This window comes from Arachis stenosperma, chromosome 2, assembly GCF_014773155.1.
Source record: "Arachis stenosperma cultivar V10309 chromosome 2, arast.V10309.gnm1.PFL2, whole genome shotgun sequence".
NCBI lineage: Eukaryota > Viridiplantae > Streptophyta > Magnoliopsida > Fabales > Fabaceae > Arachis > Arachis stenosperma.
The window spans coordinates 13,001,348-13,019,950 of record NC_080378.1 but is presented as its reverse complement, the minus strand read 5'-3'; the positions used below and the strand labels follow the sequence as shown (position 1 = coordinate 13,019,950).

General features: G+C 28.1%; 1 protein-coding gene across 1 annotated transcript; it reads right to left on the bottom strand.

The window, feature by feature from the left end:
- Positions 1 to 1,764: 1,764 nt before the first annotated feature.
- Positions 1,765 to 18,429, bottom strand: LOC130960766 (pentatricopeptide repeat-containing protein At3g63370, chloroplastic). The gene is made up of 6 exons (XM_057886229.1): positions 15,226 to 18,429; positions 13,969 to 14,081; positions 13,822 to 13,850; positions 12,087 to 12,256; positions 3,906 to 3,938; positions 1,765 to 2,167 (listed from the first exon to the last, which is right to left on the bottom strand). Exon 1 carries the CDS (start codon positions 18,409 to 18,411, stop codon positions 15,535 to 15,537), a length of 2,877 nt encoding a protein of 958 aa, XP_057742212.1. The 5' UTR covers positions 18,412 to 18,429; the 3' UTR covers positions 1,765 to 2,167; positions 3,906 to 3,938; positions 12,087 to 12,256; positions 13,822 to 13,850; positions 13,969 to 14,081; positions 15,226 to 15,534.
- Between the last annotated feature and the right edge of the window lie 174 nt (positions 18,430 to 18,603).

Here is an 18,603-nt window from a genome sequence, read left to right as displayed (position 1 = left end):
CTTTGGTCTTCAAAGTGTAAACCCATAATTTTCTAGAATGATCATCAATAAAAGTTACAAAATAGATAGACCCTCCAAGTGTTCTTGTCTTCATCGGCCCACATACATCAGAATGCACCAAGTCAAGTATCTCCGACTTCCTTGAAGGTGGATGGCTCTTAAAAGAGACCCTGTTTTGTTTTCCAGCAAAACAATGATTGCACTTTTGCAAAGCAACCTTACAACCAGATAAAAGATTCCTCTTGGATAACATATTCATGCCTTTCTCACTCATATGACATAATCTCTTATGCCATAAATCAGTTTCATCAACAAACTCAGCAGCATTAACAACATCTTTCATAATCTTTGCTTGAGTTAAATAAAGAGTAGAGTGTCTTGTACATCTAGCAACAACCATGGAACCCTTGGTGAGCTTCCAGCTATCACGAGAAAATGAGCTATTCAAGTCTTCATCACACAACTTACCAACAGAAAGTAAGTTCAAACGAATATCTGGAACATGCTTCACACGCTTCAAAGTCAACTTGGTACTGTTGGAGGTTTCTAAACAAACTTGTCCAACACCAGCACATTTTGCAACACCTTGATGAGCCATTTTCACATCACCAAAATCACCAGGAGTATAGGACGTAAACAAATCCCTCCTAGATGTAACATGAATAGAAGCACCGCTATCAATCACCCAACTAGTGCTATTATCAACAAGGTTAACAGATTCAAACTCCTCAACAACAAGAAAATCATCATGAGTTACATTAACCTTGTCTTCCTTGTTACCATCATCTTTATTTGTGCTCTTTTCTTTACTTGCCTTGGCTTTCTCCTTCTTTAGCTGCCAACAAAATCTCTTCACATGTCCCTTTTGACCGCAATGATGACACTCAATATTCTTATACTTTCCTCGAGACTTGCTTCTGCTTTGATCTCTACCTTTAGGACCTCGACTTTTGCTTCTCCCCCTAGACTCAGAAACAAGAACATCTGAATGTGTAGTCGATGTACCTTGTGACTTTCTTCTCATCTCTTCATTCAAAACACTGCTCTTGGCAAGATCCATAGAGATTACACCATCAGGAGCAGAATTGGACAATGACATTCTGAGAATTTCCCACGAGTCTGGTAAGGAGCCAAGAAGTAACAATCCTTGAACCTCTTCATCAAACTTGATACCCATGGAAGATAACTGATTCATAATTCCTTGGAAATTGTTCAAGTGATCTGTCATTGATGTCCCATCTGTATACTTCAAAGCCAACAACTGCTTGATCAAAAACATCTTGTTATTCCCAGTTTTTCGAGCATACAACTGTTCAAGCTTAATCCAAAGGGTTCGAGCATGTGTCTTTCCAATAATATGGTTCAACACATTATCGTCAACCCACTGCCTAATATATCCACAGACTTGTCTATGCAACAAAGTCCAATCATCATCAGACTTATCATTAGGCTTCTCTGTACCAAAAACTGGTTGATGAAAATTTTTGACATAAAGCAAATCTTCCATCTTTGACTTCCACAAATCATAATTAAGACCATTAAGAGTGATCATCCTACTAGTATTAGTATTAGCTTCCATTGTTCACAAAATCATAAGCCCAGAAAAATACCAACAAGCTCTGATGCCAGTATGAAAGAGCCTAACAGCGGAAACGACACAAATGTCCAACACAAGAACAATATGGAAGCACTCACAACGCAATATGGCAGCAACTATAACAAGCAAATATAGCAATTAAAGCAATAACAAGAACACACCGAGATTTTAACGTGGAAAACCCCCTCAATGTGAGAGGTAAAAACCACGGGTCGTCCAGACCAATGAAATAGCTCCACTATAATCAAATGAGGTACAAGAGAGTCTCAAACAAAGCACAAAAACGTGCATATAACCAGCAAAAACATCAATGCACCAAAGCTCACAAATAATAGGCAAGAAGATGAAATATACCCAAAAAACAGAGCTGATGTCGAAGCCAATTTCTCCCTCTGCAGATCTCCAATTAAAATCTCCACCGTTCAGAATGAAGACCAAAATGTGAAGAATCTACAGTTCAAATTTCACGTCGATCCAACGGTGAAAGAATGAGAAACTGCCGTTCCAAGATTGCTGCTCTGTGTAAAAACGGGAAACCTAATTTCTCTCTTGCGAAACCAATTTCTCCTACTGCAAACCTCCAATCAACATCTCCACCGATCAGAATGAAGAACAAGATGATAGGAACACGCAGTTTAAATTTCAAGCCGATTCAACGGTGAACAACTGAGAAACTGCCATTTGAAATTTGCTACTTTGGACAAAAACGAAAATTCTGTTTTTCCATTTCTTTCTCTCTTTTATGGCTACTCTCTATCACTCTCAATGACACTCAAAAACTGATTAGGGTTGTGGCACAATGGGTGCAAGAGACACCCTCAAAATGTTGGACTTGGACCTCACAAAGGAGAGAAAAAACCCAACACATATATATATAAATTGAATTGACATGAAACATAATGCATATTAGTATATGAAACAGAATGCATACTAGTAAATCGAATTCAAATTTGATCTCATTCGATTTATTATTCAACATCCCATATATATGTAGTTTGTTAATCAAATCAACTTAATTCGATTTAATACTAATACAAATTAATGACATTTACTAAATAAGTTAATTGTTTATTTATTTTATATTAATTTTAGAACATATATCAATAAGAAAATATCTTCAATTTGGATTCAAATAAAACATAAAAAAAAATCAAAACGAATAAGAATAAAAATCTAATTTTTGTGTTTTAGTTCAAATTTTAGAAAATCTACATTTTTATAAACTTATGAATATAAAACAGAATATTAAACAATTTCTAAAAATTTTTAAAAATTATCCTTTAACTCGTTAGCATCTAAAAAATCATTACTGAAATTTTTTATGTTAAAAAAATTAATATAAAGTATAATCCTCCAAAGTGACATAAAAATTAAAATTTGATTTTTTTTTTTTAGAATTAGAAATAACAGATACTTAAATATTATAAATGACCAACTACATTTAATAAAAAATATTTGACAACAAAAAATTAAACAAAAAATGAATCATTCTTATATTTCGAGTGGAGTAAAATATTAATAAAAAATAGTTCGTTGATAACAAAAAATTAATCAAAAAAAATAAAAATTATTTTATTTAATATTTATTAATTATTATTAAAATTAATAAATATTAAATAAAACAAAATTTAACGATTTTATTTTATTTCTCTAGCATTATCGGAAATTAATATTATGAGGGAGTACAATATTAATAACAAAAGGAAAAGCGAAGTAACTGCATATACAGTTCTCTAACTTGAATTGCCAATGCAAAGATATTCTAGAATTTAGACTTTAACTTAATCCTATTCAAAGGTTTAACATTTTTATAAAACTCAACCTACTCATATAGTATACACCTCCTTCAAACCAAACTTTATCTAAGCCCTTATGTTTTTCACTCGACCTTACATATATACCCCTATCCACAAAAAAAAAATCAATTATTTTTAATAAAATATAACATTTAGTTATGAATATATATTTAAATAAATCTCTAAAACTTTATTACGTTAAAATTTTTAAATTTTATAAGAATAAAATCTATAGATCCTTGTGTCATAGTCTTAAAAATTTATTTAACATAATAGATCTAATTAAGAATGAGATTTATATGTCTTATTTTTATAAAAATAAAAAATTTCAACGTAATAAAAAAAATTTTAAAAACAAAAATATTTGATCAAAAATTTTCAAAAATTTATTTGAATATACATTCTTTAATTATTTTATATTTCCAAGAATAATAAAGAAAGAGACCAAACTAGTATCCGCAATAAGAGACTAAATGGTAATTTACCAATTGAGAGGCTAAATGACGACTTACCAACTATCCATGGAGACAGAGATTAAACCCATTCTGCGAATTAAACAGAAACAAAAACAGAAATAAGTACCCATTTCATAGAAATTCGCTAGATTTTTAAATAAGTAAAATTACTAAAGTGCCTTTTTTTTTACTGAAAAAAAAAACAACCAAAAAAATAAAAATAAAAACTGCTTAAAAAAAGATAATCCCGTTAAATATTACTCTTAAATATTACTAAAAGTACCTTTAAAATTAACTTATGTGTTATTATGTTAAAAAATATTTTTAGGTTAATTTTTAAATGGTTACTTTTATAATAAATAAATTATGAATTGAAATTTAAATTTTCTAAAGTTTAAATTTTACTTTAGAAGATAACATATAATCTTTTATCATTGATTTTATAGGTATGACCAAGAATAAATATGAAAGAAAAACTATTTAAAAATAAAAAATCATACTTTATATTTTATTCTCTAAAATAAAATTCAAACTTTAAAAGATCTAAATTCTATGAATTGTATATAAATTAAATTATGATAAATTGTTCGATTTATACTTAATTGAGTTGGATTAAATTGAATTATAGTAATTTGATTTATTATACTATGTTATTTTTTAATTTTTAAAATATATTCATAGATACTGTCGTATATTTGCTAATTATATTTCATGATATATGATAGATGAAGTTGTATAATATACTAATACAAATCTAACCCTGTGCATTCTACAAATGTTATATGTAACAAGTAAAAAAAATCGTAGATGACGATTTGTATAACAAAAAAACTCGTGTTCCATAATTTTATAAATTACAATTTTTTTTAATTAAAAAATATCATTTTTCAGATTTTGTCATATTTAAAATCGTAAAAATTAAAATTTTTTTGGTTATTTTTAATTTTTTATCTTATTTAAAATCGCTACTCACAATTTTTATTTATTCTAAACACTTCTTATTATATCAGTCATAATATTAACAAAATTTACCTGACTGAGTATAAAATAAAAAAAAATAGCTCCATATATCCACAATACCTAAGAAGATAACTAAATAACTAAATGGAGACTCGTGACAAAATTAATACCCATTATCATCTCTACATATTTAATAAAAATACTAATAAAATAAAAAATACAAATTAAATCTATATTAAAATTAAAAACAATAAAATCATAATCAAGTTCACATTAAAATTACAGATAACATAATTATTAATTCATCACGTGCTTATTAATAACTCTTAGCAACTAGACCCACCATTCCATTTCTAACCCTATCTTATTGGATAGTTGGTGTGGCTACACTTATCTCCAACAATAGAAAGAAATTATTTTATTTAAATTTAACCACTATATATTACGTACACACTAAAATTAACTACTAAAATCCATATAAAATATATATTAAAATATAAATATAATTAAAAATAAATTAAATTATATATATTTACATATAAATATATTAATAACTAATTTTGATATTAAACTAACATTTTTGTAAACTGAATCAGCATACAAGAGCAAAAGAAGTTGTGTCATAAATACAGCAGCCATATGAAAACCCAATGAATTAATTACTTTCATATTTAAATTTATCGATTTGTACTACCTCTGGACTATGACATTACTTCCTATCACCATTATTATTTCATTCTTAAATTTTGAACTGCTAGTTGAATTTCTTTTAGACAACAATAAAATTAGACCAAGGCAAGAGCATTGCAATTTAAATAAAAGAGAATTTGTAATTTTTAATTGACGTTTAATTTATAAAAGAAAGTAAGGTACTTACAATAAAACTAACTTTTATCATTCAATACTCTCTTTTTCCTAATAAATATATACAAATATAATAAATAAAATATAATGCCAGAAATTAAATTTTGTTATAATATAAGAAACAATTTGGGATCAAGTGATTAGCTAATTTCAGAAACAAAGACCATAAGGTATAAATAAATAAATAATGAATATTTAGCAAAAACTAAAATAAAAAAATACACCAAAATAAATTAAATAACATAGATAAAACCATATATAATTTCTCTCTAATGAAGATTATATGAATAGCAAATACATACATATTCTATCATCATATTTTGGTAGATGAACCAAACTAAACTTTCTATTATATGATACAAGCCTCACATCTCTTATCCTTTTAAGTTTTATCTGTATCATACATTCATACATGTTCACATAATATCTACCAAAAAATGCATATAGCCATATCTTATCATATATATAATATAATTATTCTCCATCAAGAACAATCATTTTCAGAATGACAATACCAATAAAAAAATATTTCTCTAGGCAATGTTCTCTCTCTCTCTATATATATATGAAAATAAGATTATAAATATTCATTTGTGTTTCTAAGATCCTTATTATCATCATTGAGAACAAGAAAATATTACTGGTGCATATAAGTCATAAATATAATACTAATTTATAGAGTTGCACTTCAAGATCTTTCAACATTCCATTCAACAAACAGCTACACACTACTTTAATCTTCACTTTAGATGAAAAAAATGCATTGAATCAAACATAATGAATTTAATCTTATTGTGATGTGTTCATTGGCATTTTTTGCAGCCATTACATAACCAGCCCAGAATGTTCATGTTACATTTTTAACATAAAATTTCATTTTAGAGAATATTGACACCATATCTAAAAATATTATGTACAAGCTAATTACATTCCATTGTTTCAATACATAAAACTTGGCAAAATCTTAAACAAGTGGATCAAGATTTGTGTGGTAAAAGAAATAAGAAAGCTGCTTCAAATGTATATATTGTTAGCAAATCAAGATATATAAAGTTAGGAATAGGGAATCATTGCAATCTATAGATATAACATAAAAATACATGTACTTTCATTTATATATATATTATCTCCCATTTTGGCAAGCAATAATAGTTTGCACTGAAAACACAAAGGAAAGATCAAAAGAATATATGCAAAGGTAACAACAGAAAACCAAGTAAAAGGGGAAAAAGAAACTATTATTGGTATACACAATAGAATCTTAGAATAAGAGAATATACTATGCTAACACAGTGAAAAAAATATATATATTTATTTATATATTATTGTTATATATTCATAAATATACCTTGATCATCATCACCTTGCTTGTAGTGTTGAAATGAATAAATGAATAAGATTTTGATTGGTTTGGTCTCCAAATAGGAAGGAGTGAGGCTGGCACAGCATGACCTAGTAAAGGTTAATAATTTGTACTAATAATCTTTGTTAATAGCTTTCACTAACCAAAGCTAGATCATGCTGGCAGCTTCACTTTTTCCCTTGTGATCTTTATTATTTACTTAGTTTCATAATTATTTGAGAAGAAGGGTTAAGAAAGAAAAGAACTTTGAAGGAGAAAAGAGGGAATATGAATTAAGGGATACCCTAAACCTAAAGGGCTAAAAGGGCACATGAAGAACTCAACTTGAAGCCACAAAGGTAAACCTAAGAACTAAGAAGGAATATATATAGATAGAGAGAGAGAAAGAGAGAGAAAGAGATAAAGAATGGGACAAATGTGAAAGATCAATAGAAAATGTGATCATGGCTATATGGAGTATAGAGACATAACCCACCTTGTGGAACAGTGAATTAAAGAAAAGGGTATCATACATGCACAGTGGTAAACTATGAAAACAAAAAAAATAATTAAAGGGAAAAAATTGAAACACACATACAGCTAAGAAAGTTAGAAATGAACAGCTGATGATGATGATGATGCTAAGCTTAAGCTAAGACACTAGCTAGTTAGATTAGGGTTAGGGTTAGGGTTTTTAGTGTTAGGGTCAGAACTGAGAGTAAATCAGATATGATAAAAGAGAAGCAGCTACTTACTAAGCTAAGCTAGGGTGGCATGCCACTCATGAACCTAAACCCTATCTCTATCTCATGCTTCTCACTCACCACTTACTTTTCCATAATAAATCATTATTTTTTTATTTTGTATGATTAGGATATATAAAAAACTCATTTTAGTATGAATATGTTTTAATGATTATGGTGCTTATAATATGTTAAAATATATTGTTAATATTTTTTATTATTAGTAACATTTTTAAAAATTAAAAGTGTTACTGAAAAAGTGTTATTAAAATGTAAAAAAAATATAATTTTTTTATTTTAATAACACTTTATAATTATTGTAGTCATGATAAATATAAACATATTAAAATTTATTTATATAAAATTATTTTAAATAATAATAATATTAATAATAGAATCTTGGATAATAGAGAATAACTAGAGCATATAAAAGAAAATATTAGCAAACTTGTAATTTTTTTATTATTAACAATATAATGTATTTGACTATAATATATGTTTAGATATATTAGGTTTTTAATACACCAAAATTTTAAAAATAACAAATATTATAAGAAGTCAAATTATACATATTAAAAATTTAAAGTATATAGTACTCAAAAATCAAAATTAAGAGAATAAATTATATATTTTTTTCCATCACTATATAAACTAAATTTATGTTAGTGAATCACAACATTTTCTAGTAAATTTATCATTAACAATAAATATTAAAAAAAACACACATTACAGCATCAGCACGAAATAGATCATGGATGAATCTTAAAAAACATGGCTCTATTGCTTTGTGTTATTAACATATATAAGAACATTTATAGATTTCACTTTTAACTTTTAAGATTAATATTATTTGTATTTTTAGTGAGTTTATTCTCATCTTTTATTTATCATTAGTTAGTGTTGGAAAAGTAAGAGACAATAATAAAAAAATATTTGTGTGTATTTAAGTTGTATAAATAATACAATATAGAATTAAGAAAATTGATATAATAAAAATATAATATTTTATAATAAATATTTAAATATACTAAATAATTTTAACGAATGTTAATTATCGTTAGAATGTAATAAGAACTTTTATTAATTGAATCTCAAAATTCATCCAATATTAACAATAAAAAATTGAAGATTTTGCTAACAAAAAAAATTAAATCTACTCTTTAAAAAATATAAAAAGATTTTTTATTATTATTAAAAATGTTTAAGTTATATTTTTGTAATATTAAACACACAAGAAACCTTAGTAGTGGTTTTAATCAATTACGAATTAAGATAATTATAATAATGTCAAAGAGAAATATGTATTTTAAATTTATTATGTGAGGTGAGGTCTACCATGGCTTTTAAGGTATAAATGATAATTGGAGTAAAAGTGCCATCTTTAAAAAAAAATTATGCACTTAATTCATTCCTGCACTATAAATTCAGCATTAATCTAAAAATATAAATGTAAATTGAAATATGTGTGTTTTTGGATGCTATTAAAAAATATTTTTTTAACAATTTTTTTTATAGTTTGATAAATTTTTTAAATAAAAATAAAAACATTGTAAAAAATATTTTAACAAAATAAACAATATATAAAAATTAATTTTATATTGTTATATTTAAATATAATTAATAAATAAAAAATATTTTTACATTATTATATTTAAATATACTTTTACATAAAATATTTAAATATTAAATTATTTTATTTTTATAATATTTTTTTAAAAAATTACTTAAATTTATTTGTTTTAAAATTCATCCGAATATCTCTTAAATAAATTTTAACTTTTATTGGGAAAAATTATTATGTAGTTTCATTCATTCATTCCTGCACTGTTGAAGGTTGTAGCAAGGGACAAAAAGGCACAGCCCCTACAATTATTGGGTTCCGAAACAAAAGAAGATGAGTTTGGTTTTTACAATTTCTATGCAAAAGAAAATTTGGATGTATATGGCCCTCTCTCTCTAATCTCTATATATGTGTGTTTGATCAACCTCACTTGTCAATTCATGTTTCCAGTTACTTCAATTCAATGTAACATTTTCCCACCTTCTCAGCAATCGAGAAAATTAATTCAAATAAAAAATTAAATTGAATGGAGTTAGCACTTAGCACCACCAACCATATTCATAACACATATCCTATCACTTTCTTTTCTCTTTCTACCCTCTTCACTCAAAACTTCTTAATATGTTCTTAAAATATATTTAATTGTGTATTTGAAAACAAAATAAATCTTATTCTTTGTATCAATTCAACAAAAATCAATATAATACAAAAATTTATACATAACATATAAATTTATTGATATAATAAAAGAAATATTTTACACATAATCTAAAAGTTTTTGTTACATAATTCAAAAATTATTTATATTACTGCTGTTTTTTTGGTAATTTTTTATATTATCTAATAATTTTATGTTAAATTGTGATAATATTTATTATCTTAAATCTATTTTGACGATTGAATAAGTCAATATTTTAGCTATGTAATTTTTTAAAAAAAAATTGTATTTATTATCACAAAATTTATATATTGTATACCAAAATGTATCAAAATTTGTGTGGTTAATAATTTTGTTAAATATATATATATAAAAAAAATGATTGCGATAATGACAATAATAATGATGATGATAAAAAAGGAAAAAATAATAAAAAATCAAACTAAAAAAAAGGTGAAAATGATAAAAAATAAATGCAAAAGAAGAAAAAAAAAGAAAAGACGAAAAAGTAAACAAAAAAAAGAGAGGTAGATTAAAAAATCTATCTATAAAAAAAAGACGAAGGTAACAAAATTAAACTTAATTATAAAAAGGTTTGACTGTATAACAATTTTGCAAAATAAATAACCTTTAATAATTATATTAAAAAAAAACTAAGAATGAGTGTTTTTAGTTTCGTATAATTGTATTTTTTATTATTTGAAATGAAAATTTACCTTGAAGAAAAAAGTAACTTTTATATTTTAATTGAAAGTGTCTTAAAGATATTGATTAAAAATGTAAAATAAAAAATTTTAATTTATTATTAAGTATTCAGTAAACTAAAAATATTTAAAAAAATTGTACTTTTTTAATCTTTTATTTATAATATTTTTAATTGATATTCTTAAAACATTTATTATAAAGATTCTTTCTATATACAAAGTACATTTAATCTTCATCATTATTATCATCGTTATCATCTTCACAGTGCCAATTCCTGAATTCAGCCGTTGGATTTGGACCCTAGCTACCCCTATAGTCAACGAGACAACGAAAGCATTTTCCATTCATATTCCTTTAACCCAGTACATATTCATTTTCTTTTTATGCATAATCTTTTAAGATTTAACTATCTGATATTTTAAAAATATATTTTAAGAGTAGTATAATAAGTTTTATATATTTAATACATTAAAAATATGAAAAATTACCTTTTAAATTGTTTTTAACAAATATTTTTTATAATCATCTTAAAATATATTTTTAAAGTAAAATTTAATAAGATCCATCTTTTTACTAGGGAAAATCTTTTAGGAGTAGTCTAGTCTAATCAGATAAGATTACTTGTTAAAAGAAATTTCTATAAAGATTACTTTTTCTTTTATAAAAGTATAAGGTACATCTTAAAATTAATTATTATATATTTATGTATGAATATATATTATTTAATTTATTTTTAATATATATTTTATATAAATAATTAATTGAATCACTAATTTTTTCTTTGTTTTTTAAGATATTTGGAAGAAAGATAGAAATTGAGAGATTGACAGATAAAAATTGAAATAAGTTTTAATATTGTATTTGGTGTAAAGTAGACTGAAATAAGAATAAAATTCTAATTTAATTTGTATAAAGGTGAAGTTGGAACTAATTAATTGAAATAGAAGTATTTTAGGTATAAAATATTATTAAAATTAATTTCTGTTTCCAAAAATTTTAATCCCTTGTATTTTCACTTTTTTAAAGTACTAAAATTTTAATATTAAATCTTAATCTTTTTGTCTCTGTCTCAGTATCTCAAAACAAACACTATCTAAAATACTTATAATAAAGAACTAAATCATGGTAAAATTTTTATAACTTTTTTTATACTATTTTTAATATTTATTTCACTAAAATATTACTAGAAACATTATTTCAAAACACTTTTGGCAACATTGTATCATGTTCACAAGGTGATATCTTTTTTGACTTGATATGTCTATATTAACAAAATAGATAGGAATATATATAGCTTGTAAGTTTTATACAAAAATTAGATGGGATAATTTTGCAATAGAATTCACATCATATTGTATGAAATGATTTAATAGTAGAAAGAGAACAAAAAATGAGTATAATTTACCGTTATAAAATTTGGTCACGGACAGACATTCGTAAATGTGAGAAAAGGTTTGATATTTATGATGATATCCCACTGAGGGATCTCTGCATGCGTTGTAAAATTTGGACAGCTAAGTTCTGTGATTTCTGATTCTGATTCAAACCTCTCTGTCTCTGTATAGCCTCATAGACCTGTAACGTATGGACAATCCAATTAATTATCCAGTTGGCTTTCTTCCATATGCCTATTCTTTTTTCATCTTTCATATTAATTTAATTTCGTTTTTAAATTATATTCTGTCACTTAGTTTAGTCTATTCATAATAAGCAATATGCTATATGCACTACAAATCAAATACTAAATTAGTTATATATTTATAAATATTAATTAGTTATATACTAAATTGAATATATATAAAAAAAGAAACATTAAATTAAATTAGAATTAGAATTTTAAGAATATTTGGACTTTGAAGCTTTAGTCCGTCCTTGTATTTTATTTATCTCTAGACTCCTTTCCTTTATTTAATAGTGTATTATTTTGTGCTCCTTAGTGTTACACAGCTATCTAACTATGAAAGATAAAAGTACAACTAGTCTGGTCAGCATTGTAAATGTAAAGAGCAAAGTTCTGAAAATTAAACCGGTGACCAAACTCGTAAGGATAAAAGTTTTAAAAGTTTAAAAATTTAATTAAGGTTCAACTAAAATTGAATTTGATATAATAAAATGATATATTTATATATAAAATATATAATTTTTTTTTTAAAAAATAAATATTATATTATATATATATATATATATATATATATATATATTTTTAGCACTTAGGTGTTTACACCTCAAAAGGGCAAAAGCATATGAGCCCATATGCCGTGTACTATGGAAGATTCCCTTTTTAAAAAAAAAAAAAATTATCTCCAATAATTTTTGCATAAGATAATCCTATTTATTTTTATTATTATTTTTTATTACATTTAAAATTTCAAATTATGTAATTAAAAAATAGCAAGTGATGGGTGGGGGGGGGTATCATAATAATATCTATATATAAAATATAAATAAGAAATTTTTAATTAAAAATATAAAGATAATATATTTCTACATAACTACATTTTAAATTATAGTTTAGAGAATAAAATGTTATTATCAGAAGAAAATTTATCATAAACTAAAAAAAAATAAAATTGAGTGAACAACTTATGAAAAATCTGATATGATCAAGACATTAGTCATATAGTGGAGTATGCTGCTAAATTTATTTGGTACATTATGCTCTGTACGTTGATGCTCTTTGTTTATTTGCTTTTGTTTTACCCTTCATTCTCATATTCATATGTATTCCTTTGTACCATAACTACCTCTACCTGAGACTTCATGTAAAGTGGCCCCATAGTTGGCCCTTTTGTTCAGTCTATTAATACAAAAATAATATACTTGAGGAAAAGAAAAATTTTCAACAATATATAAAGTACCCCTATTGTTTGCCTAAAAATTTTGGATGTAATATTCGTACCAGAGTTCAAAAAAAAGAAAAAGGGAGAAATTTTCCTATGTAATTTCTATATTCATTTCCTACGTTTCTTTTTTATTTTTTTTTAAGATTTTCTAAAGGTAAAATTGAAATTATTGATGATATAAAGTCTTTTTCTTTATTTCTATTTTTTCTTTTTTTTTCTTACCAAATATTGAAAATACAAAAAATGGAAAGAAACCAAATAGCAATAAAATAGAAACTACATTTTTATTTTGCTTACCTTTATTGAAAGTACTATATTGTATTGTCCTGTGAAATGTGAAATAAAAAACAAGCACATAATGAGAAGCAATTCCATTGCAATGAAGTTGCTGGACTATTTGAGGAAAGGATCATAAAATCAGAGTTCAAAAAATTGGTTGCATACCATAACATTCAAGCTCTATTTGGTGTGACAGGTTCTTACATGCCCTTTGGAAGGTTGAGGAAAAGGATCACTGGTCCCCATATCAGAGTTTCCTTGCAAATGGTGATTTCAATCTGTGTGACAGACATTAAGATAAAGTTTAGGACCACTTTCAAAATGCAACATAACAAAATGTAATAGTTTATCACTGAACACATCTTCAATAAATTGTTTGCATATAGGACAAGAGCAATGGAAATTAAATAGGATTTACTGTTACATTAAATAACCAGTGAATTAAAAATTGTGTGCTTGGTAACAGGTTGAGCACAGTTAGTATTGAATATGGGGAGGGGCCGGCCGGCCGGGTTGGGCGGGGCCGGGTGGGAGTGGAAAAGTGATTTTTCAGCTTTTGTTTGCCTTTGGTTGCTCACTCCCATCTTCTAAAATTGATTGTGAGAAGTGATCATAATCAACTTTGCAAGAACAACTAACATAGATTATGTTCAGTCAATTATGCAGAATTAATTTTACCTAGAATCAAACAACACACAACCCTTCAATCTAATGTTCTTTCTTTTAAGCATTTTTTATTTGAACACAAAACCTTTTTGTTTACCACAATCTTTTTAGTCAGGTTGAATTAAAACCAAGTTTGTGTGCGTGAAATTAGGACTAATAGGACTAACATGTTGAATTAAAACAGCACAAAACCTTTAATCTAATCTTTTTAGTCAATATGAATTGGTTCTCTAAGTTCATTCTTCCATCTATTCCTATACCCAGCAAAACATGCTTCCTTTCACAAATAGGACTAATATAATAGAAGAAATCAGGATTGTACATCATTATAAATTCATAACATGATTCTCTAAAAAGCTCCTACTATACTCCCTTTTTTCTCTCATTTTTAAATTTGGTATTCTATCAGGATACATACATTGATCCAATCATACATCAAATTTTCAGTAACAAAATAAGAGAGAACAAAGGGAGTACTTTATAAATAACAAGTACACTAAATTCTCTTTCAGAAAATAAATTTATGTCCTGCTCACTATTCAATTTTTTTAGTTTCATAAACAAATTGAGTTGAGGCATAGTGCATCTTTCTTAACGGATATACCAAAGGAATGAGAGATCTTGATATATAACTCAACAAAAAGAAATCTATTATTAGCTTTAGCTAGAAGTTACAGATTCATGAAAAAAATATTCCAAGCAATAAAAATGAATATAGGGAATGTGATTGAACATAAAAAAATTAAACAGACTTACATCTGTGGACTTTTCTGTGCACTACTATTTGAAGCAAGGACAGCAATCTCTTGCAAGTGAAGTTCTTACTTCAACATGTCAGCTGATTCTTGTCCAATGTCCACTTACAACAAGCCAATAAACAGGAAGACAATTTACCGTTCTCTGCATGGCTTTCATGTAATTCCAAACGACTAACTCGGCGCAATTTAGCATGAAATTCTGTAACTGTCTGGACCCAATCACAGGCGCCCGTCATTATTTTTTATCTATCCAGTACCAATTCTGAAAGAGTAGTGTCCTATAATCCGTTTCAACATATAATCAAATTTACCAGAAATCTCGGCATGAGCATAGTCCTCTTTCAAAATGATGAAACCTGTTGGCATCCCTTACAACAAGGGGTCGTTGACAGATTTCAGATGCTATCTTAAAGAATGTATGACAATCATCACAGATACGAAGATTCTTTGTGATCCGAATAGGAGTACCATTTGGGGTAACAAGTAGACCATAACTAAGTGCTAATCTTTCACTGTGTCGATACAGCATCTGAGTTTTCTCTTCCTCACTAACATTGTGGAATACGAACTTAGTTTGAGCCCTGTAGCCTCCTTTTTCCTCTAAAAGTTTAGTAATCTGAGCTAGTTTTAGATAAATTTCATCGGATTTTGGGTGAGACTTGTCTCTTGCCATGAAGGTGTGGATTTTATTTTCAGCCTCAATCCAACTGCATCCAGGTTTCTTTTTCAATCCACTTCCTTTCATTCTCAATCTCACTTCTTCTACATCATTCCATCTTCCATCAGCTGCAAAGATGTTTGATATCAGTACATAATTTCCTGAATTGTCCATATCCGATTGTAAGAGATTCTTTGCAGCAAGCTCTCCTAATTCTTTATTATAATGAATACGGCAAGCACCAAGAAGAGAGCACCAAACTTCAGAAGAAGGTGGGACAGGCATGTTTCTCACAAATTCGTAAGCCTCTTCTAGCGAATTGGAACGGCCGAGGAGATCAACCAGACAAGCATAATGCTCTTGCCAGGGCTCTAACAGATATTCATGTTTCATCACATCAAAAAACTTCTTACCTTCAGCTATCAACCCTGAATGGCTGCACGCATGTAATAAAGCCAAGAAGGTTATATGATCAGGAACAACATTTTCATCAATCATTTTCTTGAACAAATTAATGGCCTCATTTCCGCGTCCATGCATTCCACTTGCACTAATCATAGAAGTCCATAAAATTATGTCTCTGTTCTTTACAGAATTAAATATCTTTATTGAGTTCTCCACAGTTCCACAGCAAGCATACATGTCCACTAAGGAGCTAGCAATGGCACCCTCCAGAACAAAATCTTTCCTAATAAGAAATCCATGAATCTCCTTCCCTTTATTCAATGAAGATAAACTAGCAGCTGCAGAAAGTGCACTGATGAGAGCAATGGAATCGGGTTGAATATTAGTTTCATTTAGAGAGTAAAAAATCTCCAGCGCCTCAGTCGCAAGTCCATTACGAATGCAACAAGTAATCATACTTGTCCAAGACACAATATCTTTGGGTTCAATAGATTCAAAGACGCGTCGTGCGTAATCTATGTGCCCAACCTCTCCATATACATTGACAATGGCATTTTCCAGCAAAATATCAGCTAAACTAATTTTCAAAACATAACCATGAATTTCTTTGATTAAGTTTTTGGATTTCAAACCACTACAAGCCAACAAAATACTTCCAATCATCATGGGATCAGCGTTCACCCCTTCTAACTGAACCTTCCGAAACAAATTTAAAGCTTCAAGATGACATTCATTCTGAGAATAGCCAGCAATAATTGTTGTCCAAGAAATCAAGTCTTTTTCAGGCACACTTTCAAAAGCCCGGTTCATATATTTCACATAAGAACACTTAGCATACATATCTATCAAGGTGTTCCCTATCTGTATATCAGAATCCATTCCATTTCTTATTGCATACGCATGAACTTCCATGCCATTCAACAAATTCCCTGATCGACCTGATGCAGCAATCATACTTAGCACTGACACTTGGTCAGGTTTTTTTCCAGAATTCTGCATACCCCGGAAGTGGTTTAGAGCATCAGTATATAAATCATTTTGGACAAGACCAGAGAGCAGTGTATTCCAAGATATATTATCCTTGAAATGCATGTTTTTAAATACTCTCTCAGCATCCTCCATCTTCCCACATTTTGAATACATAGCAATTAAAGCATTGGCAACAAAGACATCAGAATAATGGTTAGCTTTCAAGATAACAGCATGAATCTCCCTGCCAAGTTTAACAAGGAATGGATTTTCACAGGCTTGAAGTGCTGCAACAAAAGTGTATGTATTACTAGCAACTCCAACCTCCTGCATTCTTCTATATAGTGATAATGCCTCTAAGGACCTACCTTCAGATACATGTGCTGAAATAAGAGAATTCCATGAAACGGGGTCATCTTTATCCTCCATATTACGAAACAAAGTTCTAGCACCATCGAGATCACCACACTTTGCATACATAGCAATAAGCGCATTACACACAAACACAGATGTACCGAATCCACACTTGAGAGCAAAGCCATGAATCTCATCCCCAAAATCGCGATCAGTGAGAGCACCACACGCTTTAAGCACACAAGGGAAAGTGAAAGCATCAGGCTCCACTCCAAGAACTCTCATCTCTCTATACAACTCAAGCGCCTTAACATGCTTCCCACTCGACACATAGGCACCTAACATAGCATTCCATGTGAAAACAGTTCTATCAGGCATTTTATCAAACACCTTCTCTGCATCAGAAAAGAAGCCACATTTCCCATACATATGCACAAGCTTTGTACCAAGGAACACAGAACCATACAACCCACAAATTTTAACCAAAAAGGCATGCACCTGTTGCCCTTGTAGCACAGCTTTTTCACTGCCACAAAGCTCAAGGACCATTGAAAAGGCCTCAGGGTGACTGAACTGAAATGAGAATGGATAAGTGAGAAAGAGGGTCATCAAGGATTGAAAAGCTTCTTTGAGAGTTGTGCGTTTGAAAGTGTGGCTCAGTGTAAGAGAAGAAGGGGTGGTGAGAGAAATGGATTTGGGAGAAGAGAAGTTTGGGATCACGGTTGCAACATGGTTCAGGCGAGGATTTTCACGAAAGGAGTGGTGAAAGTTGGAAGAGTGAAGGGTTGAAGTGGCCATGGGTGTGGTAAGGGTACAGGGGAGTAGGTGCAGTGCGCTGCACCTGAACAAAGGTCTCATGCAATACTTACAACAACGTAGTACGTGGTTGTGTGAAAAATGAAGACTCCACTTCTTTTGCTAGAAGCGCATCCATCATAGTACAAACCAACGCTAGCTTTAGTTATAATAAACAAGTTATTCTCAAAGAAG

Coding starts and splice junctions, on each gene's coding strand:
- LOC130960766 (XM_057886229.1), bottom strand. CDS start 18,411: ATGGCCACTTCAACCCTTCACTCTTCCAACTTTCACCACTCCTTTCGT.